Here is a 27,866-nt window from a genome sequence, read left to right on the forward strand (position 1 = left end):
CTATGGCTTTTGTGCCCATGCACCTGCCACGAAGCCCAGCAGTATGCTGTAGCAGTACTGCTGGCCTTCTGTCCAGCTCTGTAGAAGCCTTTTTTCCTACACGAGTAGATTTTAGCGTGGACGTGGCCTGTTTTTAGCTGCTTTCCATCCCCCAAGAATCACCTTCCAAGGTGAAGCCCCATCTCCCTATACCTGTGCTTCCAGAAGGATGTGTTCGGTAAGGAGCACCCTCTGCTCCCCTTTACAAGAAGACACCCGCTGTAGAAACATTTACTTAAATACAATGCCTACAGCTGCCTTCAACTTCTCGCAGCGGCGCCGCCGCTGCCCTCGCCCGGCCCCGGGAGGGCGGGGCGGAGCGGAGCGGGGCGGGCTGGGGGCGGCCGCAGGGCTTTAGGGCGGCGGGTGGCAGCACCCGCCCTTTCACTGGCGTTGGGGTCGGGCGCTGTTCGCCATGGAGGACGTGGGGTCGGTGGCGGCGCGGGTAGGCGCGGTGTGGCTGGCGCTGGTGCTCGCCCTCATCGTGGTGCCCTCGGCGCTGGGCGTCTCGCTGGGCATCTCCGAGGCCTACATGTGGGTCCTGATGAAGACGCTGGAGGTAGGCGGGGGCCGCTGTCCCCTCAGCCCGGCGCCCTCCCTCACACTCCGGGCCGCACCGCGCAGGGGGTGGGAGCGGCCCGCGGGCCCTGTCCCGCCGCCCCGGGGGACTCCAAGATGGCGACCCCGGTGAGGTGTCGCCCCGGCCTTTCCCCGGCCCGGGCTGCGCCTCTCCGGCAGCGTCCCTTCCCCTAGTGGCACCGGCACCTTTGTGCCTCGTCCTGAGGGGACCTGGCGGGCCCCTCCAGCCGGTGGAAGGGCAGCTGCTCCGCCGCTGCCTCCAGCCGCCCCGCGGGCGGCGGCGGGCTGCCGGCGCGGGCGGGAGGGCCCTGCGGGCAGGTGTGAGGGGATGGGGACGGCTTTACTGCCCTTGACACCCTGTCCAGGGCTGGGGAGCCCAAAGAAGTGTCTGTCCCCCCGGCCCGCCTTGGGGGGCAAGGGCAGTGGAGGAGAGGGGGTAGCTTACGTCCTGCTTGGCATCATCTGTGTCCATTTGTAGTTCTGGAGTTCAAGGCCTTAGGCAGAAATGTAAATCCCTATGAATTTAGTGGTTGTGTGGACTCTGCCGTGTGCCCGTTGAACCTGTAGGAGTGTAAAATAAACCTTGTAACCTAAGGCTGTACCATGTCCTGGGTGTGGTTATCAGTGCTTGGTTGTCAGCTGTTCCCCACCTGAGAGAAGTGGTGTGGGGTCATGCTCCTGGAGGGTATAAATGTCTGGCAGCATGCCCAGTGCCTGTGATGGCAAGTGCCAGGAGTGCTGATGCTCAGAGACACAGACTCCCATCCAAGTTGAGCACATCCAGCACCTCAGTTGCCATCTTCCTCCAAGTTCTCTGAGAAGGTGAGCTTCTCGCAGAGGAACTGCTTCCTGGATGGGACATAGTTCATATGTGTGTGAAAAAGCTCCCTCTGAAGCTCATAGTAGTAGTGAGGAAGAGTGTTTTAAAATGGGTGGTGGAAATGATCTAGTTCAAATTTTTATTATGCTTTTTCCAAGGAGGAGGGGAACCCAAACCAACAAAACAGTTGTAAGGAGGAAAAGTAAAACATTGCAAGGCACAGTCTGTGGCAATGCCATAAACATCATCCGATTATGGAAAGTAGGTCTTGTCTAATTTCATCTTGTTCTATGAGGTTTTCAGTCAAACCTTGCTCATGTACTTCAATGCCTTCAAGATCCTTGTTGCTCCACTAATAAAAATGGCATATGTTAAATGCGTCTTAAGTTACAATGTTTTAAGGCTTTTGGTGAGAATGAACCTGCTTTAAGTAAGTTTTTCTGGGACCCTGAATGATATGAGGGTAACTGTTAAGAGTAGAAGATGCAGTTGTTACTGGAAAAAATTTTTTGGGTAGCAGAAGCTGAGGAGTTGCAGGTCACACTGGCCTGAGGGAGCAACCCAGATAGCCTTGGTAGGATAGTCTTGTTTGGATGACTTGCCTTCACCTGTGATTAACCACAATTTACTTAGACCATTTATCATTATTTTTTAGTGTCATCAAATGTTGTGACAAGAGGTGATTCAAAATGTCTTGGACGGAAGTATGGAGAAGCAGCTGATGGCATATTGATGATGGTGACTTCTTAGGCTAAGGCTAAGAGCTCTTCTGATGCGTAAGGGAGGAAATAATGACTTATCTTGAGAGTTGCGTGAAATACTTTCTGGAATTAAATGTCATTTATGATATTTAAAACTTTTATATTAATACATTATTACATTATATATTATGTATATTAAAAAAAGAAAAGCCAATGACAAATTGGAAAGTCTTCTGAGAAGAGTCTGGTAAGTTGGACTCGCAGCAGGAGAGTGAAGAAGCTCAATCCACCTAGGCAATCCACTTCTCTCAGCTTGGCCTTGCTCTGAATTCTTTATGCCCTCAGAATACCTCATGGTGAGATTCCCTGAAAGAAAGTGTTTTGTTGTGAAATGTCTGCTTGGTCAGCAGCCTGACAGAGACAGGCTGACAGTCTGCCAGCTGGTTCCAAGCAGCACCAGCAAGAGCCCCTGAAGATACGTGTTGTCGCACCTGCCAAAAATCATGTTAACCATGGAAAGTGTTAAATACATAGCTGCTGCCTATGCAGTTGCCTGGGTGCCTGAAACTTCCTGGGCTGTTGAATTGAGTATGCAGGCTTTTTACTGAGAAGCAGTAGTCTTTTTTGTGGCTCCGTTGAGGATGCTGCAATCTCTGATGGACAAGACCTTTCTCAGCACAGTTGTTAACGTAGTGGCTTCCTGAAGCTTCCTCTTTGTCTTCTAGCCCTGGATGTCCCAGGTGGGTCTCCCCTGTCACTTTGCAGTCCCAAGAGCCCACCCTTCTGTATAATGCTCAGTCAGGGTGGCACTGCTGCTGATGCAGTTGTTGCCTCTTTGATGAGCTAGATTGCAGGAACTGTCTGCAGAGTGGTGGCTGTTTGTGCGCCCCAGCTGAATACCAAGTTGCTTTCTGGCTTTGCCTGTTTATATCCCACATGCTTGCATAGGGGGAGGACACAGTGACTGTGTGGTTTGTTTCCTACACAGCATATATTGTCAGGTAACATGTGCTGCTTTAAAGCTAATCTTTTGTGAGGGTCCAAATCTGTCAATGTGGGCACCATAGTCCAGTACTAAGTAGATGGAGAGCCTATAGTTCACTGTGGCTTGTCTGCTGGTTCACTGTCTTTTCAGATGAAACAAGGCATATAAAAATGAGTCTGTGGTCTTCAGTTGCCATCTAGGCATCTAGGCTGTGGTATGGAGTGAGCTGAGGATGATACTGGACTTGTGCTTGAATTTTTTCCTGCCAATAAAAATAAATCTGTTCCCAGTGTTGCAAGCATGGCCCAAGAAAAGGAAGGTGAACAGCTCCTTTTAAGAACAAAGTGTTCTTGTGCTTTGACTATCTGACTTAACTGACAATGGAGATCAGTTGGTGCACAATGGCTTTTTCTCTGTGTTGGGCTGCCTCAGCAAGACACATGCTTCTAAGCAAAATGCAGCATGTACAGTGTTGAGGATGTGCTTCTGTTGGGTTGTGGGTTGCATCTGACCCTTAAGTACTGCACTAGGGATGACCAGCTTTATGTGGAGTAAATAAGTATCTTTTTTTCCTATGTGATAAGGGGAAAGAGCAGAAAAGTTTGACCAGGTATACTAATACCAGAGGAATGCAGTACAGTAGGCAGACTATTTGCTATTAGAAAACCTTTCTCCATCACTAAGGTATTCCTTAAAGTAGATAACTTCCATCTGAATTGTCTTACCAACTAAGGAAACTTTTAGGAAACTGCTCACTTTCCTCTGCCTGTGGATTCGCTTTCAGTGTTAATAGAAGAATCTCTGGCACCATGTTAGCATGTTGGGGTGTTCTTTGTGGGTTTTTTTTAGATGTTGGATTACTGCTACAAAAGCATCTCCAGCAGCTGTTTGCTTCTACACGGAGCTAGTCAGGGCTAGCCACCTGCCATGCTGATGCTTGTGAAATCACTTGCCACAGAAATCTTTCCTGTTGCTGAAATGCTGGGGACTGCCTCTTGCAATCATCAGTGTGCTGCATTTCTCCCTGTTTGTTTTTAAGCCGTGTCAGAGACACTAAATTTAAAATTGGAAAATGCCTTTAACTCTTGTTATTTTTCATCTGTCTTAGTCCATTGCCTCTTTTATAAGCTGTGCTATGAGTTGGGGTTGGTAAGGCACCTGCAAGCATGCCATTTGAGCTCTGTTGTCAAGCATCAGAGAAATCCAGCCTTTCAGGAAGTGATTTATCTTTCATTAAGGCCTGTAGAGCAGCCAGTACCACAGAGCAATGTTTCTCTACTTCCATCAGTTTGCAGAAAATCTGGAGGACTAGTTAAGACTGAATGCCTATACATTTGGCAATAACAATGAGCCCCCTAAGTGATGATCTTTGCTTGACAGATTGCAGCTCACATTGTTAAGAACTCATTCCAATACTCTGATTTCCCTCCCTCCACCCCCCATCTGCTGTTTTATTTCGGGTGTGCCTAGCTCCCTGAGACAGGAGGGTTGACTTGTCAGCATCGCTTGTGTAGACTGCCCTGCTTGCTCTTTCTAATGGAAAACATTTATTGTATTTTTAAACTGTGTGGTGCATTTTACTTGTGGAATATTAAGAAATGAGCTAGGCTGAGGGAGGTGAACTTACTATATCACACTTGTGTTAAGGAACAGCCTGGCTATAAACTAACATCACCTTATTGTGTATTTTGGGCAAATGGTTTGTTGATGGGTGTGAGCACTTTGAATACATCCCCCCCCAGCCTCTCAAGGCTCTTCAGTTGTGGGGCTTGCAGTTTGCAGAGAAAGCATTTCTTGGGTGGTTGGTTTTGTCGGTTGTGCTGTAATGCACAAAAGATACTTGAAGTCATAGGTGTTTTTCACATCCTGTAACTGATCCACCTGGGTTTAACAGCAGTCCCTTATAACAGAAGCAATTTCTAATAGCTTATTATGGTGCTTTTGCTAGACAAGGGTTTAACATTATTTGGTAGCTAGGAGGTGAAGCCAAAGGTACTTGCATTGGGGATGACCGTGGCAGTTTGAATGGGCTTAACCTTGAGGATAATATACTTGTGGGGAAAAAGGACCTTTTGGTGCCTGTGGTCAGACTGTAGGTCATAGCTGTGCATGGTAGGTGGAATGGGCTGTTCTGTCCTGTCCCAAGCATGCCAGGGTGCAGTTTCTTCCCATGAACCACCATTGGGATCGCATGTGGTGCTGGGTATAAGGGTGGGGAAGGGAAAAGGATAATGTGTAAGCTAATAAATAGGTGAATCATTGTGGGGTTTTGACTGTTTGCTCTAACTCACTGGCCTCTGAAGCAAGCTTTGCTGACTAATGTTTTTGTGCAGCGACAATGAAGGCCTCTGTCTAATTGGTATCCTTCAAGGACTGCTAGGCAGTGGAGGAACAGAGAGCTCTGAAGTGAGAGAGTAACTGAAGGCTGCCAGCTCAGACGTTAACAAGAAGCATGTCTTGGAGTTGTGCCTGATATGAATGATGCACCTGTGTTTACAGGGCTTGGACTGGCTTTTGGAATAGTATTTTAGCAAATCTGCTGCATAATCTTGAAGCAAATCCCTGGGCTGTATTAACCTAGACCTAGTCCTATGAAGGCCTTTGTGTGTTTTCTCCAGATTGAATAATCAAGGTTCCTTGCACGTAAGTAAGGTCAGCAGAGCTGGGGGTTACCTTCTGCTGCGGTAGCATCACTAATTAATGCAGCGTCTTTCTGGTCAACAGCCTGATCGGAAACTGCTCTGTTTCACAGCGTGTGAATGCTGGGATTTCTGATACTAAAAATGCTATTAAAAAAACCAAAACCAGCAGCTGTATTCAGAGCTTACCTTACAGTAACAGTCTGAAGCTGGTGTAAAGGAAGCTGCTTGGTGTTTTTGTCACAGATGTCCTTGGTGTTTTCCTGTAAAGCTGGACTCCTTGTTCTTTGGATTCCTGTCCACCAGGAAGGACTTGCTATACAGCTTGTGTGGAGAAGAACTTGGAAAGCTGCTTGGAGGCAGTGTTAAGTATGTCCCATCAGAATGAGGAAAAGTTGGCATGGGAGACCACAGAGGGCCTTTTGCCCTCACTTGGAAATGGTTGCTCCTCTTGGTGGTGGTGTTTTCCTCTCCCACTCACACAAAACAACCCAATAACTGGCATGCAGGTTTTGCTGTGTTAATGTAGCATTGTGTGGGAGATGCTATGAAATCTTTCTGTTGTTACTGATGTTTGGAGAGCCTCCAAGGAGGACTGCTTACCTAAACTAGCATATAAACTTTTGCTCTGAACATAACCTGGTAGTGCATTTAAATAGGGGAACACCAGTGATCTAATCCCATATGACTGCACATTTCAGTCATCATCAGTAATTCTCTTCTCTTCTGACTAATCATCAAGGATTGCTATTAAGCCGGAGGTAATGTGAAGGTGATAAATGGGTGAAAGGCAAAGCTCCATCTGTTAGAGAAACAGGGGAAGCCACTGAAGTATTCCTAATAACTTGACTTGTGAATGATCCTAACAAACTACCTCTAGAAGTGCTTTTGTGAAACAACATGTCAAGCTTGGGTTTGGAGATAGTTGCTTATCTGGCAACTATCTTATCTGGAGATAAGTTTTTTTGACATCTCTTGTAAATAATGGGTGATTTATTTTTTTTTTGCGTGTGCAAGCAAAGCAAAACAAGGAATTCATTTACTGCTTCCCCAGGGCAGGCAGGTGTTCAGCCATCTCCGGGAAAGCAGGGCTTCATTGTGTATAACAGTCATTTAGGAAGACAAATGCCATCACTCCAAATATCCCACCTTTCCTCCTTCTTCCCACAGGTTTATATACTGAACATGATGTTATATGGCATGGAATATCCCTTTAGTCAGTTGGGGTCAGTGGTCCCAGCTGTGTCCCCTCCTAGCTTCTTGTGCACCCCCAGCCTGCTCAAGGGTGGGGTGGGGTGAGAGGCAGAAAAGGCCTTGACTCTGTGTAAGCACTGCTCAGCAGTAACTAAAACATCCCTTTGTTATCAGCAGTGATTTCAGCACAAATCCAAAACATAGCCTCATACTAGCTACTATGAAAAAACTTAACTCTATCCCAGACAAAACTGGCACATTTTCCCACCCTTTGTTCTATACCATTTGCCATGCTGAGGTCTCATGCTATCCAATACATCCTCATTAACCACCACTGCTCCCCCCAGCCAAACCCTTCCCATCCTTTGATACAATACACAGATATAATTCCCTTAGTCTATGGTCCACCCCTGTGAAATGTCTAAAATGTCCACAAGCGTCCATTGAATTCATTTAGTCCATGACTTTGGGCTCCATCTGTTCTGGTGGTCACTCAGGACAGGAAGGTGGTGTGTTGTATGGAGTTACTGGGCACCAAAGCCAGCTCAGATCAGGTCACTGCTGCAATCGCACTGCTTTTTGTAAGGCTTGGCCTTCATTGTTTTGAGTGGTTCCTGCTATAGCAATTCCTATAACATACAAGTCAAATTGTGAGTTACAACAGTTTATAGGTCTATCCATTACAGTCTCCACCCCGGCCCCTTTGAGCCAGGTTATGGAGTTTAACATTGCAATGAACTCCTCCCCTTGCCCCTGCTCCAGCTTGGACTTATCCACAGGCTTCAGGCCCTTAGGGGCCTACCTGCTCCAAGTGGAGCCTTATCTATGAGCCACAGTCTCTCCAGGGGTACACCTGCTGTGGCATAGACTCATCCACAGCCACAGTTGCTTTGGGGTGCACCTGTTCCAGTGTGGCCTTCTCCTTGGGCCACAATGCCTTCACAGATATACCTGCTCCCATGTGGCCTTACCCACAGCCACAGTCCCTTCAGAAGTGAACCTGCTCCAACATGGCCTTGCCCATGGCTGCAGTCCCTCCAGGGGAGTACCTGCTCTGTTGTGGGCTTATCCATGGCCACACACTTTGAGGTGCTCCAGTATGACCTCATGCACAGCCACTGATGCTTCAAGGTGTACCTGCTGCAGCACGGACTTATCCACAGCTGTACGTGCTTCAAGGTGTACCTTCTCCAGTGTGGACTTACCCTTGGGGCACAGTGCCTTCAGAGGTAGACCTGCTGTGGCTCAGACATAACCACGGCCAGAGATGCTTCAAGATGTACCTGCTCTGGCATAGGCTTATCCACAGCCACAAATGCTTTGGAGTATCCAGTTCCTGTGTGGACTCATCCACAGGTCACAGTCCCTTCACCTTGAGTTCACAGTGGAGTTCCAGCCTGTCCAGTACAGCAGTGCAGAAATAGCAGCAATGCCCTGGCCATCTGCCAGCCCAGGTCCATGGTCACTGCTGTTATCAAAACATTCCCAGGCACAGCAGAGTAAGGTGATTAGTACAGCAAGCAGCAAAAGCAAAAAGCAGCCACTAATGAGCACTAGACTCTAACATGGTAAGGCAACAAGCCCCGTGGCAAGCACAGAAGCCTGCCTGTTAATAGCTAAATTGCAATAGCAGCTATAGATTTTTATCTAGCACATTCTAATCAAATCTGCTGTTGTCTCAAACCCTTTGAGCTCTATGTTGGCCACCGAAAAGGACTGTTGTGGTTAACACCAGCTGGCAGTGAAGCCCCACACAGCTTCTTGCTCACTCTTCTCCAGGAAGAGAGTGGAAGGGTAAAAGTGAAAAAACTTATGGGTTGAGATAAGGACTGATTAATAGTTAAAGCAACAGCCACATGTGCAAGCAAAGCAGAACAAGGAATTCATTTACTGCTTCCCATGTGCAGGCAGGCGTTCAGCCATCTCCAGAAAAGTAGGGCTTCATTGTGTATAACAGTCATTTAGGAAGATAAAACATCATCGCTCTGAATGTACCCTTCGTCCTCCTTCACACAGGTTTATATGCTGAACATGATGTCATATGGCATGAAATATCCCTTTGGTCAATTGGGGTCAGCTGTTCCAGCCGTGTCCCCTCCCAGATTCTTGTGTACCCTCAGCCTGCTCACGGGTGGGGTGGGGTGAGAAGCAGAAAAGGCCTTGACTCTGTGTAAGCACTGCTCAGCAGTAACTAAAACATCCCTTTGTTATCAGCACTGCTTCAAGTGCCTTCAGGTGCCTGAGAATGGGTGGTAGGATTAGACTAAGTAAAGTCAAGTAAAAAATGTCTTGCTGCTTGGTTGCTGGAACATGCATAGTTTTTGGAAATATGGATTGAGGGAAGAAGAAAGCTGACATAGAGAACTTAGAACTGGTTTGCTGTAGCACCTGATGGACATGGGCCCTTGTGAATGCCTCAAGGCTCCTCACCAGGAGGGGAGGGGCAAGAGGGCCAGCTGGTCTCCTCCTTGCTGGTTTTATGAAGCGTGCTTAAATCCTGTGGGAGATCTGGCACCAAAAGTAAAAATGCTTCAACTGTTGACTTGTCAGCTGTCCCCTGGAATGCTCTGTGCAACCTTTGTACAAGACGCCATGCTGGTGTCAAGCCTGTGGTGGCACTCCCGTCTCCTGGGAAGGCATGGGGAGAGGACAAAGGGACCTATCCTCTCCAGTTTTTCTCTTTGTTGCTGTCCCTCCATATCCCAGGTGGGGTACTACAGCTTCCTGGAGTTAGATGAAACTGTGGACCAAAGGTCAGGCTACTTTGGAAGCAGGAATGTACTTTTCTGAATAAGGTAGATAAAGGCATCTAAGCTGTAGAAATTTACTTGGGTCACATGACCCTGCAATTTCTGTCTGCTTTGGGAGGAATCCACTGCCTCCTTTGTATAGCAGAGTGTCAAATGGTACTGCAGTACAATAGGATGTTACAAGCTTTTGAGCATTACAAAGGCATGTCCTGATAGCCTGTGTCCTCCTGGCTTGTGCTGAGGCTCAAACTTTTTGACACTGTCTATCATGAATTTGTAACTGCAGGATTTCTGTAGCAGGAGCATTGTGAAGGGAGTGTTGCATGCTGTTTCTGAGCACCAAATTGAAACTGTTCTGTCAGGTTTTGCAAAGCAAACGGTGGCAGTGCTAGGTTTTGACTACCTGTTTGAGAGGATTTGGAAGATGAAAACTTACTTTCTCAGCTAGTGTATATGGCTGAGACCGTTAGCCAAGGATGTTCTTACTTTTCTATGTAATAAGTGACTTATCTGCTTACGGAGATCTTAATTTGTTGAATACAGTGGTTCAAGTCTGATCAGAGAATGATTGTGTCAACGTATTTGCTGGTCCATCTGTATCCCCAAATACATTTAGTAGAAGAAATGTGGAAATGGAGGTATTGTGAATAGTTTCTTCTTTGAGCAATGTTTCATTTTTATGGCCATAGCACTGCTGAGTATGATGCATGGCTGGGAAGTACTGAGTTACTCCTACAGGTAAAATTGGTTCCTGGAAAAGCTATTGCCTTAGCAGCAGCAGAACTGAGAAAAAATTTAATATATTGGCAGCGTAGATTGCAATTCAGTGAGAGCTGGCTGTTTGTGGGAAGCTATGTGGTAGAGATAGTGCCATGAGTCAGGATACCAACACTTCAAAAGGGAACTGCATCCCCAAATGCCACACAGCTCTGTTGGAGGAGAAAGGTGGAAACTGCAAGGTTTAGCATTGGACTGGGTCCTTTCTGTGCAGACCAGTGATGACCATCTGTATGCTGTTAAAACAACGTACGTCTTTGATACTGCTTAAGGACTGGAGAGTAAGTTGTTAAGGTTTGAAGAGGATAATATCCTGGTCTTTTGACGTGAGCTCATTTTTGCCAGGTCACCTGTCTGTTTTGGAAATGCCTATTATAAGAGTATTCCTAGAAATAGGATTAAGTCTCATGGGGCAGGAATTAATGTGCGTAATGGGGAGTCACAAAGTCCGTCCTCTTTGGCTGAGCTTTCCATACCTTCACAAAGCTGTCACATAGGCAAAGGAAGAATCCAGGCCAGAAGGGCTACTGTGTCATCATGGGCAGGCTTTGAGGCAGCAAAGGGGTTGTAATTGTTAATCCAGTAAAATTCAGCCTGATGTAGGAGGTAGAAGGGCTATTTGAAAGCACTGTGTGGGTCTGAGTTAGCTGAAGATCAAGAAGGCCTTTTGGCCTGAGAACAGGTTAAGCTGGCTCCAGCCCCATCAGGGCTGGAAATGAGTGGAAGTCTCCTGACACACACAGTTCTGTGACGGGGGTTTGCAGGGAGCAGAGCTGCTGGGAACCTTTGACATTCATTGTGGAGCAGAATTTACTTTATTACCTATTTCAATCTCATTCTCCCAGCCCACCCACTAGAAAAGAGCAGGTTAGTGCCAGTGAACTGGCAGCCCTTTCCAAGGGCAGGGGCTTTCTGCAGCTGTACACTAGAGCTGGTGATTTGTCCTGTTTCTCTGCTGCTCGGAGCTCTGAAATGCCAAGAAATGAGCAGTTGCAGAGTCAAGGGAAATTTCAGTTATGTTCATGTTGGAAAAATCTTGGGTCCCATCCTCTGTGAACTGAGACCAAACTTAAATGAAACTTCCCATGACTGGAAATGCTGTTTTAGTTTTTAGCAGAGTTAGCTGTGCAGGCCTTAGTTTGATTTAGTCCAGTTAGGACTTTTTTTTTCCTCTTGCTTCTGTATGGTCTTTTGAAAGAAGGCAGGCTGAGTTGTGATGTGTCTGTCAGCTCTGTGAACAAACAGCTGTTGTGTCCTCAGGGGCTGTTGTCTAGCTTGGCTCCTGGAGCTTCCCATGCGGCCATGACTCAGTTACTGGTGTGCAAGTAGCGAGGCTGATGGAGGCCTATGAGGCTCTTGGTGGCTGTGTGTCTGAACTGGAACTGAAACATCTGTGAAGCACCGAGTAGGCTCTCTGAAGACTGGCAAGCAGAGTTAGGAAATACCTACTAGCACAGAGAGGTTTTTTTGATTATTAAATATACATTGAGGCAGTGATTCTTCAGAGGAACTGTGTGTGGGCTTTTGGATGCATTTGAGGAAGATTGGTGATGATTACCTGGTGAAGGTATTCTTTGAAAATCACAACCTGTCTTTGATTAACTGTTGCTTCTTTAGATGACTTTTTTCCTTAAGTGAACACTACATTTATGAAATTAATGTTTTCTTTCTCTTCAACAGTGGGCCACTATACGGATAGAAAAAGGTGTCAAAAAGCCACAGCCACAGATGCTAAAGACTCCTGCTGCTAATGGTGAGAGCTCGGGGTAAATTAAAATTGATAAGACTAATGTTCTAAAGTAGGAGAACTGAGTCCATTTGAGAAATGGAGAAGTTAGATTTGTGCATGAGAGAATTGGAGAAGAGGTGGGGTGGTTGCAAGCTGTTACATCTAATTGTTTTGCAATGCTACTGGCACAAGAACTGTTCCTGCAGAATGAAATATTTCTTTTACTGGCTTGTACTGAATGTGAATGGTTGAAAAATCAAGGGATGAGGAAATGAAGGGTATGAAATAACATTAAGTTTAACAAAACAAAGTAGAGCTTAAGATGGAGGCTGTCCCCAGTTGAGGGAAACTTTTGAGTTACAGTATGAACTTGATTTTTGCCTTGAAATCTGTCTTTAGGTCACTGCTTGCAGGGCTGCTGGCCAACTGTCTCAGTCCTAACAGCATCAGAGTACACTTAATAATCTCTGAGGAGATCTGAATGTTTAGTGGACAGCACTTTTCTTTCCCAAGCTCCATGCTTTTTCTGCTGTAGGACTGCTGGATGGAAGTGTGTGGTGTTATACTTGTTCCCTTTTTTTCAGTCTGCTGCTATTCACCTTTTGCACCCTGGAGTTACCTCAGCGTTTATCAGACAAGCTCCTTACACTCATTATCTGTTGAAAGACAGCTGAAGAGTTGCTTCATATTTCTTCCTTTAGCCTAATTTTGAAATTATTTCTTTTACTGTATCTTAACCCATACTGTGTGTGTCATGGTAGGCTGTTCTAGGTCAGAGTTGGCTGTAAGATTTTGGAGCTGTAAGCTCAGTGAGAGCAGTCTGAGTTTGCCCAGGGAGCAGGAGAACGCTGAATAAGGCCTTGCAGCCAGCGCTTGGTTTTTTTCCTGGTTCCTGACTGCCTCAGTATTATTGTTTTGCTTGGTTTTGACAGCATTTGGCAGCAGTGTCAGCATTTCCCTCATTAGGCAGCACAGCTGGAAACAGGACCAGCTTGTCAGTTAGTAGACAAGTCAATTGTTACCTGATTCTACGAATTAGCTCATGTGAACATGATACAGTAAAGGGGACTGAACTGCTGAACTGGTTGTGTGCATTTCATCTCCAGAGGAGTATCCTTATCAATATTGTAAACACTGGTATTGCAGGCCAGGCATGAAACAGGCTCTGATGGTAGCAGATCTAACTGTAATAATAAACTGAAGATACTACACAGCAGCTCTTAAAATAGGTTAAATTTTGTCTTATTTAATTGCTGACTTTAAAGTGGCTGAGAAAAAGAATGTCCTGTATCACCCACCAGTGTCCTGAAAATTGTGGTGTTTTTTTGGGGTGGAGGGAGGGCAAGGTGACTAGTGATCCTTCCAAATCATGTCAGTGCTCTGCTATATATGCTTCACAGGTTTTCAGTGATGTAGCAAGATACCCTTTTTCTTCCCGTAAGGGTGATAGTGTCCCATGACGTCATGGGTCATTGAGAGGGCAAGAGATCCAACCGTGCTGCTGTAGCCACACAGTTGGAGCTCTTGTCTTCCCAGACGTCTGATCATGCCAGCACGTAGGTTTTTTTTATTCTCTAGAAAAGAAAGGTAAAGGGAGAGAGGACCTGGCTAGTAGATTATGTTCGATGAGCTATCTTTCCATAAAACTACTAGTACCTATTCCCCCTGTATATGTGACTGAGGGGTGTATAGTGCTAATATGTGCTGTAGTTCAGAACCTGGACTAATCTAGGTGCACTCCACTGTCTAGAGCATTAGTGATAATTAGTAAGAATGGCCTGAGGCCATTCATATATATGATTGCATGCAGGCTATATTCAAGCAGTCTTATGGATGGGGATACACGATTGCAATGGTGGCCTGAAGCACACTTTTTAATGTTGTTTTATATTTGAAATTAAAATTAAAGCCTTTCCCCACTGTAGGTTGCTCTTACTGTAGCAAGCTAGAGTCTAACTATTCTTTATTTGAGAAAGTATGGGGAGCAGGGGAGATGTGGAGTCTGTGGTTCCAAGCTGTGCTCTGTATATTGCTCTTGGGAGCTTTTAAAGGATAGGACTTGACTGACTTGTGATTAGGAGTCTGGGTTCCTATATGTGGATGGATGTAGTGAGGACCAGGGCAGGTGTAGGTCTAACAGTGCTTTAAATAAGGTGGCATCCCCTGAGGGGACAGAACATGAGCAGACTGAAAGGCCCTGTTGCATTATGCAATATTTACTGAGGGAGGAGAAATTCCTGGTGATAATGAATTACAGAGTAGCTGATTAAAACAGGGTAAAGGTAAGTGTCTATGTGATTGTATGCATGGGTGTGTTAAGAGCTAAGGGTTTGTTTAGCACCTCTTCCATCTTTCCTGACCATCCAGTTCTCACTAGGAGGCGGGTCAGGATGGGAGGGAGCATTGCAGATGCATGTGCAAGGGCAAGTTTTCCTGTTCGAAGGCAGAGCAAAAATAGTTGTCCCCAAAGACCTTAAAATCCAGTGTCCCTCAATATAAAAGACAAGATAGCATGACTGAAGAGACACCACCTTTCTCTGCAGTACCGGATCCCAGCAACTGTAGCCTGTTAGGGAGGGACAGAATCCACCTGTCTAGAAGGGTCAAGGGAACCTTTGGCAGCAGGCTGGCCAACTTGTTGAGGCAGACTTTAAACTGAAGGATCAGGGGGAAGGTCCAACAAAGTGGCGATGCTAATGCCATCACATCCAATGGGGGAATAAGCCAGGTAAACCAGAGCAGTGACAAAGGTGCCTTAGCTGCTTCATGAGATGACAATCAGATGACCAACCACCTCAAGGGTGTGCATGGCTGTAGTGGATCCTTTCCCTCCTGGGAAACCTGTGTGTTCAGTTACCTCTCTGAAATGCCTGTATACCAATGCACACAGCATGGGGAATAAACAGGAGGAACTAGATATCTGTGTGGTTGCAGGGCCACAATCTCATTGCAGTTACAGAGACATGGTGGGATAGCTTGCATGACTGGAATGCTGTCGTGGACATTTTAGGAAAGACCGGCCAGCAAGGCGAGGTGGGGGAGTTGCTTTTTATTTGAGGGAGCAACTGGACTGATCAAGCTGTGCTGGGGCATGGAGGAAAAATGAGTTGAGAGCTTATGGGTAAAAATTAAGGGGCAGGCAAATATGGGTGGCACCACTGTGGGCATTTGCTACAGGCCACCTGATCAGGAAGAGGAAATCGACAAGGCCTTCTACAGACAACTGGAAATAGCCTCACAACTGCAGGCCCTGGTTCGCATGGGGGACTTCAGCCACCCTGATATTTGCTGGAAAAGCAACATGGCAAGACATGCACAATCCAGAAGGTTCCTGCAGAGCATCAAGGATAACTTTTTGACACAGGTGGTGGAGGAGCCAATGAGGCAAGATGTGCTGCTGGGCCTTATACTAACAAAGGAAGAAGGTGTAGTTGAATATGTGAGGGTTAGGGGTAGCCTTGGCTGCAGGTGGAGTTCAGGATCCTGCATGGTAGAAACACCTCGACAAGTAGGATTACAACCCTGTACTTCAGGACAGCTAACTTTGGCCTCTCCAAAGACCTGCTTGGAGGAATCCCATGGGTTAGGGCTCTAGAAGGCAGGGGGGCCCAAGACAGCTGGTCAATATTCAAGGACCACTTCCTCCAAGCTCAAGATCGGTGCATCTCTGTGAGGAAGAAGCCAAGCAAAGGAGCTAGGAGACCCGCCTGGGTAAGCAAAATGCTTCTAGAAAAACTCAGATGGAAGAAGGTTTACAGTATGTGGAAAAAGGGACTGGCCACTTGGGTGGAATATAGGAACGTTGTCAGGGTATGCAGAGATGCAACGAGGAAGACCAAGGCCCACTTGGAACTAAACCTGGCAAGGGATGTCAAGGATAACAAGGGCTTCTTCAAATACGTCAGTAGTAAAAGAAAGTCTGGGGCAACTGTGGGCCTCCTGCTGAACGAGGTGGGTGCCCTGGTGATGCAGGACGCAGAGAAGGCAGAACTATTGAATGCCTTCTTTGCTGCAGTCTTTACTGCGAAGGCTGGCCCTCAGGCATCCCAGCCCCCAGAGGTGAGAGAGACAATCTGGAGGAAGGAGGACTTTTCCTTGGCTGAGGACGATTGGGTTAGAGATCATTTAGGCAAACTGGATCCTCACAAATCCATGGGCCCTGATGGGATGTATCCATGAGCGCTGAGGGAGCTGGTGGATGCTGTCACCAAGACACTCTCAATCATCTTTGAGAAGTCATGGAGGACAGGAGAGGTGCCCAAGGACTGGAGGAAAGGAAATGTCACTGCAGTCTTCAAAAGGGCAAGAAGGAGGACCTGGGAAACTACAGGCCTGTCAGCCTCACCTCCATCCCTGGAAGGGTGATGGACCAGTTCATTGTGGAGGTCATCTCCAGGCATGTAGAGGAAAAGGTTATCAGAAGTAGTCAACATGGATTCACCAAGGGAAAGATCATGCTTGACCAATCTGGTAGCCTTGTGTGATGGTGTGACCAGCTGGGTAGATGAAGGCAGAGCAGTGGATGTTGTTTATCTTGACTTCAGTAAGGCATTCAACACTGTCTCCCATAACATCCTCATAGGTAAGCTTAGGAAGTGTGGGTTGGATGAGAAGACAGTGAATTGGATTGAGAACTGGCTTGAACGGTAAAGTTCAGAGGGTTGTGATCAATGGGGCAGTCTGGTTGGAGGCCCGTAACTAGCAGTGTTCCCCAGGGGTCTGTGCTGGGTCCAGTCCTGTTCAGCATATTCATCAATGATCTGGACAAAGGGACAGAGTGTAACCTCAGCAAGTTTGCTGATGATGCAAAACTGGGAGGAGTGGCTGATATGCCAGAAGGATGTGCTGCATCCAACAAGACCTGGACAGGCTGGAGAGCTGGCCTGAGGGGAATCTCATGAAATTCAACAGGAGCAAGGGCAAGGTCCTGCACCTGGGGAGAAACAACCCCATGTATCAGTACAGGTTGGGGGTTCACCTGCTGGAAAGTGGCTCTGCTGAGAAGGACCTGAGAGTGCTGGTGGGCAACAGATTGACCATGAGCCAGCAATGTGCCCTTGTAGCCAAGGAGGCCAACAATATTCTGGGGCGCGTTAAAAGGAGAGTGGCCAGTAGGTTGAGAGAGGTTATCCCCTCCCTCTACTCTGCCCTAGTGAGACCACATTTGGAGTATTGTGTCCAGTTTTGGGCCCCCCAGTTTAAGAAGGACAGGGAACTGCTTGAGAAAGTCCAGCAGAGAGCTGCAAAGATGATCAGGGGACTGGAGCATCTCCCTTATGAGGAAAGGCTGAAAGACTTGGGTTTGTTTAGCCTGGAGAAGACAAGACTGAGAGGGGGTCTTATCAATGCTTACAAATATTTAAAGGGTTGGTGTCAAGAGGATGGGGCCAGACTCTTTTCAGTGGTGCTCAACAACAGGGCAAGGGGCAATGGGCACAAATTGGAACACGGGAGGTTCCACCTGAATATGAGGAAAAACTTCTTTCCTGTGAGGGTGACAGAGCAGTGGAACAGGCTGCCTAGAGAGGCTGTGGAGTCTCCTTCCCTGGAAATATTCAAAACCCGCCTGCATGCAGTCCTGTTGCCCCTGCTCTAGCTGTCCCTGCTCAAGCAGGGGGGTTGGATGAGATGATCTCCAGAAGTCCTTCCCAACCCCTACCATTCTGTGATTGTGTTTTGCACCTGTTGGCAGAAATGGCAACTGGTGCCCCTGCATTTCTGGTGGGATAAGGAATAGTCCCAAGAAGAATGTTCGCTGGTGTAGTAGTTACTGTGTGTGGAATTACCTGGTGCTGTTGCCTCAGGGTCCCTCTATGTTAGAGGGCAGCACATTTATGTGCTGGGCCCAATGGTAGCTCTTGGCTGAGCAGGTAGTTGGAGATGAGGTGTCTACCTCATTGCAGCTGAATAACCAGCTCTCAGATATCTGTGTGGGTATTGGCTGTGTTGAAAGGCAGTCCTCTTCAAGTTGGTGGGCTTAAGAAACACAAAAATGCTGTTAAATCTGAGTTTTGAAAGTGACGTCCACTAAAAGAAAAGCTTATGCAAATAACATGACTGTAAGTAGATAGTGTCAAATCTAAGCCTGTTATAATTGGCTGACTACAGTATGTGAACTTGAAGGCTTGGGGCTTGTGCTGTGACTCTGAATAAAGCACTGGCTATGGCTTTTTTGGTTGAGAATAATGTTTGGTGTACTCCTGTATAATGCTGCCTTTTAGCTGCTTTGGCAAACTCAGCTCTGCCATGGCCAAGGGCCATTAAATGTTACTTCTGATTACAAGAAGGCTGAGTACATCACCTGAACAGCATGTGTTTCATTCTGCTCATAATACCTTCAGGTACTGCTGAGATCTTGGCTCAGAGTAGCTTGTCCCAAGACTGCGAGGCAGCTTGCACATGGGGATGTCGTGTGACAATGACAGTGCAGGCTGGTGAGGCAAGACATCACAGCCGTGCTGTCTCAGCTCTGCCAGCAGTGTATTAAACTTGAACCCTGGGCTGCTTTCAGCCAAGAAGTTGGAGCCAGGGGAGCCAGCTGCTTGGATGATGCTGAACCAGGGGCTGGATAAAGATAAAGCTGGATAAAGAGGAAGCATTCCCAGTTCTGGGAACTAGAGAGAAGAGTGGTATGTGTGTGATGGGTGCTGGAGAGTTCTGCCAGTTTCCTGGCTACGACCTGTCTCTCACCCCAGCAGCAGCATGGAGCAAACTGGTTAGGTTGACTCGCCTGCCGTCCTGGATGTTTCATGGCTTAGGGATTTAAGGGACTGACTGAGAGAAAAATTGAACCACCAACTAGAGCTCTGGTTTGGATTTAAAATAAGACACAAGTGTAGTCCATCCTGCTAAATGTCTGAGGTCATGTTTGTTTGTATAATCTAGTTCCTAAAGGGCATATGTATATTTGGGTGTGCCATCTAAATGATTTATATTTATAGGCTAGTGATAGGACAATGCACTGAGATGGTCTGCTGATGGAATTGCAAGTTGTGGCTACTAAATTCAGCCCTGAAAGTGCTAATAGGTTTTCTTGCACATTGTTCTTTAAAGTTTACCTTTGTAATTTGTGGGACTTGCACCTTGGAGATTCTTGTGTTATCCCATATGTATGCTACAGTGCAATACAAAGGTTTACCATGTCACTTGTAATTTAAATGTTGCGTGTGATTTGCATAGCAGATATATTCACAGAGGAGTTCTGCTGGCAAGACTTCCTTAGGATGCAGATTTCCACATTGTGGGATGTGTATTTGTGGGCAAGTGCCTAGTAGTTTGAAACAGTTTGGTGCTTCCTCCTTTACCATTTTTTTAATCTTAACATGCAAGTACAGAGATTATGCAATTTGTCAGAAGATGTCTGGCAGAGTGGCAACTTGAACTTGGACCTCTGTAATCCTAGTTGAGTGTCTCGGGATGGTTGTTCTGGTTAAATGTTATTCTAGATTTCTTCAGTCATAAATTTCTGGAGCCAGACTTGCTTACCAGAAAGTAGCTACTTGATCTTTTATATTTAGCTTACACAATTTGTCCTTGCTTTTGAAAGCTTTAGTGAGAAATTGGTGCTTATCAGACCATAAGTATAAAAAACAAAGTGGGGAGGAGAGGGAACACTTGCTATTTGTACTGCAATTCTGAATTCCAGGTTTCTTTTCTATTGCCAGGCATTATGTGGGCAGAGTTCAACTGAAACACAACTGTTAGTGCCAAACTAAATTATATCAAGGCACCTCTAGGCACAACTTTTTTTGACTTTTGTTTTTTTGGAGGGTTTTTCTTTGTTTGATTTAAACTAAAATAAAAAATAGTATGGGCCTGTCTGTGCTTATAGAAAAGACTTGTGCTGTGGAGGGAGGGAGTTGCGCTTGGTTCAAAGCTGGTCCATGCACAGATGTCAGGTAGCTGTTGCGGTCTGGATCTTTGCCAGGGAGCAGCAGAGCATGTCTCAGCTGAGTGTGGCTATGAGACACCAGAATGTCTGAGAAGAGATAGGGCTAGGGAACAGGGAAGCCTCCATGGAAGAGGCTGAATGCCCTTAAATACACAGAGCACCAGGAGAAGGGAACGGAAAGGCCAAGGTCTCATGTGGTTTCCTCTGGAAGCATAAGATGGTCTTGAATAAAGTTATTGAGTTGAGGGCTTGTCAGATAGTGAGAAAGGGTTTACCTTCTTGCTTCACCTTCAGTAGGTGACCGAATGTGATACATTTGCTGCTCAAGGTGTTTATGTGAGGAAGGGGAGCTAGAACTGGCCTGCTGAAGAGTATGCTGTGTTCAGGTACCCATCTGATTTTGCTATCATAGGAGGGGCTCTGACAGTAAATTTGTCTCCTTGAGTGATGCAGAGTAGCAAGCGATTTGGAGGAAGACTGTTACCATATAGAGTTATTTCCTCATATGTTTACCCTTTCCTTCTCAAGGTATCATTGAAAGAGATGAAACGCCTATGGAGAAGGAAATCGCGCATCTGCATCAGGCGGATTTCGAATTCTCTGACATATTCTACTTCTGCAGAAAAGGGTTTGAGGCCATTGTGGAAGATGAAGTCACCCAAAGGTTCTCCTCTGAAGAGCTGGTCTCCTGGAATCTCCTCACAAGGACTAATGTCAACTTCCACTACATCAGCCTGAGGCTGACTGTTGTGTGGGTCATTGGGGTTATAGTGCGGTACTGCTTCCTGCTGCCGCTACGGTAAGCTCATGGGTGCTGGGGGATTTTGTCAGTCTGGGAACACATAAATGTGGGGTTTCTTGAGAAACATCATCTCAGCTTTTTTTAATCCAAAAGCAGCATAAGCAGATAGAGATGATGAGCTGGCTTAAACTCTCCTTTGAATGGTTAAGAAGCCATTCAGAACACTTTTATCTTGCCTATTATTGTGGAGAGTAGATTAGGGCTAGTAGTCATCTTTTCTGTGAATGCTTCCACAGCTACGTGTGTTGGCAACATAAGTGTAAGTTAGACAAGCCTAAAACTGCCTGACACTGTATGCATTGGGGTATCTGAATCTGCTGCCTTTGCTAGACCATGAGTTTGAGAAATTGTAGGGAATTACTGAGTTAGAAAACTGGGTATGCCAAGTATCTGAGGAATAATTGAATTCCATTTTAAAGTGGAAAGTGATAATAAAACAAACAAAACTACTTAATTTGATTTATTGTCTATCTTGTCTATAGCTTTACCCTTGCTGCCATTGGTATTACCTCAATGATTGTGGGGACAACAATGGTAGGGCAGCTGCCAAACAGCAGGTAGGTACTGCCTGTGGTGTGTGAGGGACAAACTTGCCAATTTGTATCAGTGCAAACAGCTCAAGATTAGGACTGGACAGATTTTACAAGTGATAGACAATAGTCCAGTCCACCCACAAACCTGTGGCTTTGTTTTTAGTAGTGTTTTGAACTTGGGCTGAGGCTGGCTTCTTGCCAGCGTTGGCGCTGTGGTTGATGGTTTCTGATGGGCTCCTCTTGCTGTCATGAGAGACTCAAAGGGAGCATTGTAGGGTAGATAATGGCGCTGGGATGAAAAATACCCAGTGAGATGATGACAGCCTTGCCTAGGTAAGTGAGGCCAAGGGTATGACAAGTTTTGGCTGAGCTGCTGTAGCAAGTGAATGGTAGAGCTGGGAATATACCTCTGTGCTCCAGAGTACTAGGAGAATTTCAGCCCTGAGTAGGCTGGAGACTATTGCGTGTGTGTCTAGCTGCTTTTCAGGATCCTCCAGATGCCTATGATTTCTTTCAGTGTGAAAAACTATCTGAGTGAAGTGGTCCACCTCACGTGTTCCCGCATCCTTGTCAGAGCTCTGTCTGGTACTATCCATTACCATAACAAGTGAGTGAGCTGAAGTTATGATAGCAAAAGCGTGTGTGTGAGTATCCCATTTGAAATGGGGCAGCTTGTTCCTGACCCGCAGGTTGATGTCATGCTAGACGCTGACTCACCTGACAGCTTTATGGAACAGTTGTGTGTGTAATGTGCTGCTTAGTGCGCTAGTAGTCTAACAAAAAATTATGTGATTGCAGGGAAAACAAACCTCAGAAAGGAGGAATTTGTGTTGCCAACCACACATCACCGATAGATGCAATCATTTTGACAAATGATGGATGCTATGCAATGGTATGAGGAGATCCATGATGACCACAGCAGAGGGAGAGAGGCCAGGAAAGGGAAAGATTGTGGGGTATTGGTTGTGGAGTTTGGTACTTAACTTTCACAGTCAGCGGGGAAAAGTGTAAATTGTGTTGAAGTTGGTCTACAAGTTAAGTGCTGGTGAAGTTGTCCTAGCAGTGTCAATGCAAGGCTCTTCATCTGGTGAAATACTTGAGATATGTTTCCGTGCATGCATCTAAATCCTTTCAAGTGAATGCATTTTAATAGTTTCTGTGGGCATTGACCAATCCTGGTTTGCAGTCTCCAGTGTGTTTGGGTTTTTTTGAGGGGGATGCAGAAGAAATTCTGCTTTTCAGGTGTCTGACGTGCTGATGTGCCTTACTGGGCTTACAGGTTGGCCAAGTTCACGGTGGACTAATGGGAGTTATTCAGAGAGCCACAGTCAAGGCCTGTCCTCACGTCTGGTTTGAACGCTCAGAGATCAAAGACCGCCATCTAGTGACAAAAAGGTGAGGCGTGGGTCGGAGCGGGGCATGGCAGTGCTAGCGTAACTCCAGTGCCTACTGGTACCTGAGAGGCCGCGCCTGGGTATGTAGTCCCTGATGAGTCACTGAACAATCAAAGACCCAGATGAAGAATTAAAGCTTTGGAAAGACAGAAGCCCAAGAAGCTGATGAGGTTGCAATGGGAAACAGGGAACTTGGAACCTTGGGATCTCAAGAGGGCAAAAGGCTGACTTGTGAAAGGATCTTCTTTCAGCAGAAGCCATATCTAATTGTCTTATTCCAAATCATGACTGCTGCTTATAAACGCTAATCACAGGGATATGAGTTATCTGTAATTCCACATTACTGTAGGCTGGAATAATGTAGGGTGTTGCAAACTGGTAGATGTAGGTAGGGGTGGAAGCAATCAGTATAGTAGTGGCTCAACAGCAGTTCTTGGAGTGAATTGGGGTGGTGTGTAGCAAACTGGATCATTCACAATGACCCTAATAAGCTTGCTTGTGAGGGCTTTGATACAGTAGACTGGTCAAAAGGTCAGGTTCCCAGGTCACCAACAAAGGCTTGAAAAGTTTATACGGGGTGAAATGGTTCAGACCAAAGGTTCTAGTAAGGTCTAGATTGCAGCAGACTGTCACAAAACATCTCATTTGGGTAGCCATCAGCGTAATAACTAATGGTTGATGAATTCAGTTATACATTTTAAAAGGCTGTGAAGATACTTCAAATTCTGGGATTTTCTGTTGAAGAGAAATACTGATATAAAAATGGGCTTTCTGTGACATGAACTGTCTTGACTTAATTTGAAATTGTGAGCCACTAGAAATAACAAGTTTTGCTTGTTTGGGTGACACGCAAAAAATTGTCTAGTTAAAAAACAGAGCTTCCTACAAAGGCAGTTTTCTGCAGAATGTCTCCAGAGGCATACTCGTGAACACTGTAGCACAGTGATAGAAATTCTTCCTGATCTTTAAAGAACTTCTGGGTTAATTTTGACAGGTTAGGTTCTTTACTGCCCTCAATGGCCTCTGCGTGGCAGGACAGCTTTGCCCAGTCATCCAAGTGTTGTTCAAGTAGTGTGAGCTGTAGGCATTTAGGAGTCCTTTTTAAAAGATCCGCTGTTAAGTAAGCAAGCCTGCGTGGGCCACTGCACAAGACTTTCTTATGTAGGCAACTTCTTGCAGGTTGAGTTGATCTGAGTTAATTGGACTGACTTAATGGCATACACTTATTGGCTTTCCTGACAGTTATTAATAAAATATTATGGAGGAAAGAAAACAGGATGTTGCCCCAGTATAGTGCACCAGGGGTCTAAGCACAAAGCTTCAGATTTGTCAGAAACAGAACAAGTACAAATTAGTGTCCAGTAAAAGGCTTTGGTTTCAAACAAATATGTTTGTATCTAAAGATATTTTTAATGCACCTGCCTGGGGAAAGAAGAGTGGAAAGGAGCTATTTTCTAAGCTTTTGTTCTGCTTCCACAGACTCAGGGAACATGTGGCAGATAAGAGCAAGCTCCCAATCTTAATTTTTCCAGAAGGTAAGAAGCTGAACTGCTCCTTAACTCCATTCAGTGTAGATGTCATCCCTGTTTGCTTTTCATGGCTTCTGGTTCTCAGAATGTATCTTCGCCTCCGGCTTACATTTTATTAGGGCATTCCTATTTTTCATCTTTAATATGAGATTACATGAAGATGACACAATACTGTCCCTGGCTGTTGGGTCTCCTGGCAGAAGCTGAAGGCAGAAGAATGGGAAGATTGTTTCTTTTGCCCTGTGAATATCAATTCACTGTCCTACAGATCTAACCTCAGCCTTGTGCTTTTTGTCTCACACATGTTCTGGCTTCATTCAGGGAGTCAGTCACAAGACAAAGAATGAAAGCAAGCAAGGGAGAGATGCTTAACTTACCCATAAAGGGCCTGCATTTGCTCCTCAGTGAGTGTAAGACCTGTATGTTGATGTAGTGTTGCTACTGCAATGTGGTAGGCTGTGTGAAGTAATGACTTTAGTTTCTCTTCTGGACAGGCACCTGCATAAACAATACATCTGTGATGATGTTCAAGAAGGGGAGCTTTGAAATAGGAGGGACAATCTATCCTGTTGCAATCAAAGTAAGTGGAAATATTTGGCTGCTGAATTTCAAAGTCTGGTATCTGTTTTTGTCAGGGTGGTAGGACGCTGTCTCAGTACAGCTGTTAATGAAAGCAGAGTAGCTCTGGCAATTGGCTACGTGCTGTGGATGACTCCTAGGGTACAAGTGGCTGAAATGAGAAAGTGAAGTCTTTCAGCCTATGGAGCCTGGCTGGTATGACCTGGTGGGGTCAGCTTCTTGCTCCAGAAAGCTGGAAGGAAGGGAGATCTAGCTAGTCCTTCCCAGTGCTGAAGGGAAGAGAAGCATGCAGGTTGCAGAAGACGTAGCTCTTTTGGCTGTTTGGGCAAATGGGTGATGACACCTGCTGGTTCTGTCATGTAGTCACAAGCAGCACTAATAGACACAGGCTAATTTTTCTAAAGTCTTGTTCTAAGAAGCATGCCAGTTGTGAATGTTCTCTTACTCTGATGTGTAAGATGTGTGTGACTGAAAGCATTTTCCTCAGATATGAGACAGGCTGTGATGGTGTGTGGGCAAAGGGTTTTACAATTTGTTTTTTTGTGATCCATTACAGTATGATCCTCAGTTTGGAGACGCATTCTGGAACAGCAGCAAATATAACATCGTAAGCTATCTGCTGCGAATAATGACCAGCTGGGCCATTGTTTGCAATGTGTGGTACATGCCACCAATGGTTAGAAAGGTAATCTAACATCTGGTTGACCGATCACTATTTAAGAACTTGACTGTCTGCAAGTGCCTCTTTTTACTCCTTTTCCCCCGAACCTGTACCCACCCCATGTCTCTAGATCAGAATTCTGTACTGGATTTTTGTTAGTGTTGACTTTGATGTATGATTAGACTTAGCTTTTCCTGATGCAGATTGGTACCATCAGCAGTGCATCACATGTACAAAGGATAGCAGTAAATATACTTCTATTCACAGTAGCAATTCTGCTAATGTTCCATCCTGCTGGAGCAAAATTTTCCCTGAATTTCAACACTTCAGGGGAAAAATGAGCTAAATTATTATCACATTGGAACATCAGATTGTGTTTACATGATAAAGGGTGGATTGTTTGGCAGTGAGCTAATTTGATGAGGCAGCAGATGAAGTGTTATGGAAGTCTGTTTCAATTCACTTCTCTTTGTTTTGATTACGGTAAATTTATGACCCCTGAAGGAAGGTGAAGATGCTGTTCAGTTTGCCAACAGAGTGAAGTCAGCCATTGCTCGCCAAGGAGGACTGACTGAACTTCACTGGTAAGTGATGCCACCCGTGTTAGACTTCATGGACTATCTGTTGATGGTTTGATCGAGAGGTGATTCCTTCCTTAGCTTTGTGACAGATAACATTCAACGTAACTTTATTCCACTCAGGAGAAAACAAGGGAGCAACTTGACATGCATGTATGTTTATGTGAAAGTAAAAATAAAAAAGATGCATGGAGGTCTTTGGAGCACGTAGCTCTCATGCAGTGAGTTTCACCTAAAGGACTGATGCTTTTGAAGTGGGCCTCTTCGCAGTTGTTTCTCATGTTGAGACTCATGCTGAGATTAAGGAGTAGAAGTGAAGTTACTTGACAAAACTGACAAACAACGAAAAAATAAAACACAGGGCTTGCGGCTTTCTGCTCCGACTTCCTTATGTCCTACCTCAGTAAGTAGCAGCATAATGCCTAGATTTCATAGGACTGTATGAAACAAACTTGAGACCGAGTGTCTGATTAAGAGAACGGGCAAACGGATTCAACTATGAGGCCCAGCTGGCCCTCTGAATGGTATAAGGCAAGAGACAGCTATGATGTTGTACAAAATTGACTGCCTCTACCGTCTAGAGAAATAGTATCCCAGGCTGGCAAAGGTTTCTATGGTAGGTGCAACCTTTTACCAACAGAAGTAGGCTGCTTTGGACTAAATTAAAAATTTGGACTGTATAAGCATTATGGCTTAAGATGTAAATGTTTTAATAAACATGCTTAAACTTGGATGTTCTGAAGAAAAGCTGCCTTAATTGACAAAGTTAATATACTATGTAGCTTGATAACAATAGTGGTAACAATCATGATGGATTACTTTACTCTCTTGCTCTGTTCCAGGGATGGAGGTCTGAAACGAGCAAAAGTCAAAGATTCTTTCAGAGAAGAACAGCAGAAAAACTACAGCAAGATGCTAGTGAGAAATGGATCAATAGGAAATTTGTCTACAGGAACAGAGTCAGACTGAATGGTGGTTCTTGAAAACTAGTTTTGCACAACCAGCCTTAGGAGGAATAATTTTTTTTTAAATTAAAAAACAAAACGAAACAATCCCACAGAAACTGGAGCAACAAATGCATATGCTCTGTATGGCTGGTGCAGACCCTGCCAAGAGCAGTGTCTCTCTCTCTCCTTCCCTTTTCACCCTTCTCACTCCTCCACCCCTCCCCATCTTCATGTGATGATACACTGCAGCTCCTGGTATTCTCTAGCTGAATGTCTGGAGAGTTAAGAGACAAAAGAAAAAAGGCACCACAATTTTTCCTGAGCTCATAAGGATGAAGGGAAGTACACTGAACAGTACGCTGTCAGGACACTGGTTGTGAAGATACCTCTTGTTCATGGTACTTCGAAGCTTTAAACGTAACAAAATTTCGGGGTTGTTTTTTCCTGTTGCTCACAGACTTTTAGTTGTAGATGACTTAATGTGTTCTAGGATGTTGTCAGAACTATAAGATTGCCTCTTCTGGTTAGCTTGTACCTGGATGTGCAAGGGAGGAAGGGAAGCAAGGGCTGTAGACCCTAAAGAATGGATAAGGAGCTGCCCTGCCAAAAGCACAGTTCATGGACCGTGAGGAGTTAGGTGGCCTTATAATATGGTATTGCCTTTATTGCGGACTGCTGCCTGAGGGAAGGTAAGGGACAAGTCCTCAATCTCCCTGTCCACTGCTACTGTTGAAATTGC

General features: G+C 45.6%; 1 protein-coding gene across 1 annotated transcript; it reads left to right on the forward strand.

Moving 5' to 3' along the window:
• Positions 1–375: 375 nt before the first annotated feature.
• Positions 376–27,232, forward strand: LOC142056122 (glycerol-3-phosphate acyltransferase 3). Its single transcript, XM_075090402.1, has 12 exons — positions 376–598; positions 12,165–12,237; positions 20,633–20,903; positions 21,389–21,463; positions 21,957–22,046; positions 22,238–22,331; positions 22,719–22,834; positions 24,313–24,368; positions 24,857–24,942; positions 25,498–25,626; positions 26,107–26,186; positions 27,023–27,232. The coding sequence occupies exons 1-12, from the start codon at positions 455–457 to the stop codon at positions 27,147–27,149; spliced, it is 1,341 nt and encodes a 446-aa protein (XP_074946503.1). The 5' UTR covers positions 376–454; the 3' UTR covers positions 27,150–27,232.
• Positions 27,233–27,866: the final 634 nt, after the last annotated feature.

This window comes from Phalacrocorax aristotelis, chromosome 4, assembly GCF_949628215.1.
Source record: "Phalacrocorax aristotelis chromosome 4, bGulAri2.1, whole genome shotgun sequence".
Taxonomy (NCBI): domain Eukaryota; kingdom Metazoa; phylum Chordata; class Aves; order Suliformes; family Phalacrocoracidae; genus Phalacrocorax; species Phalacrocorax aristotelis.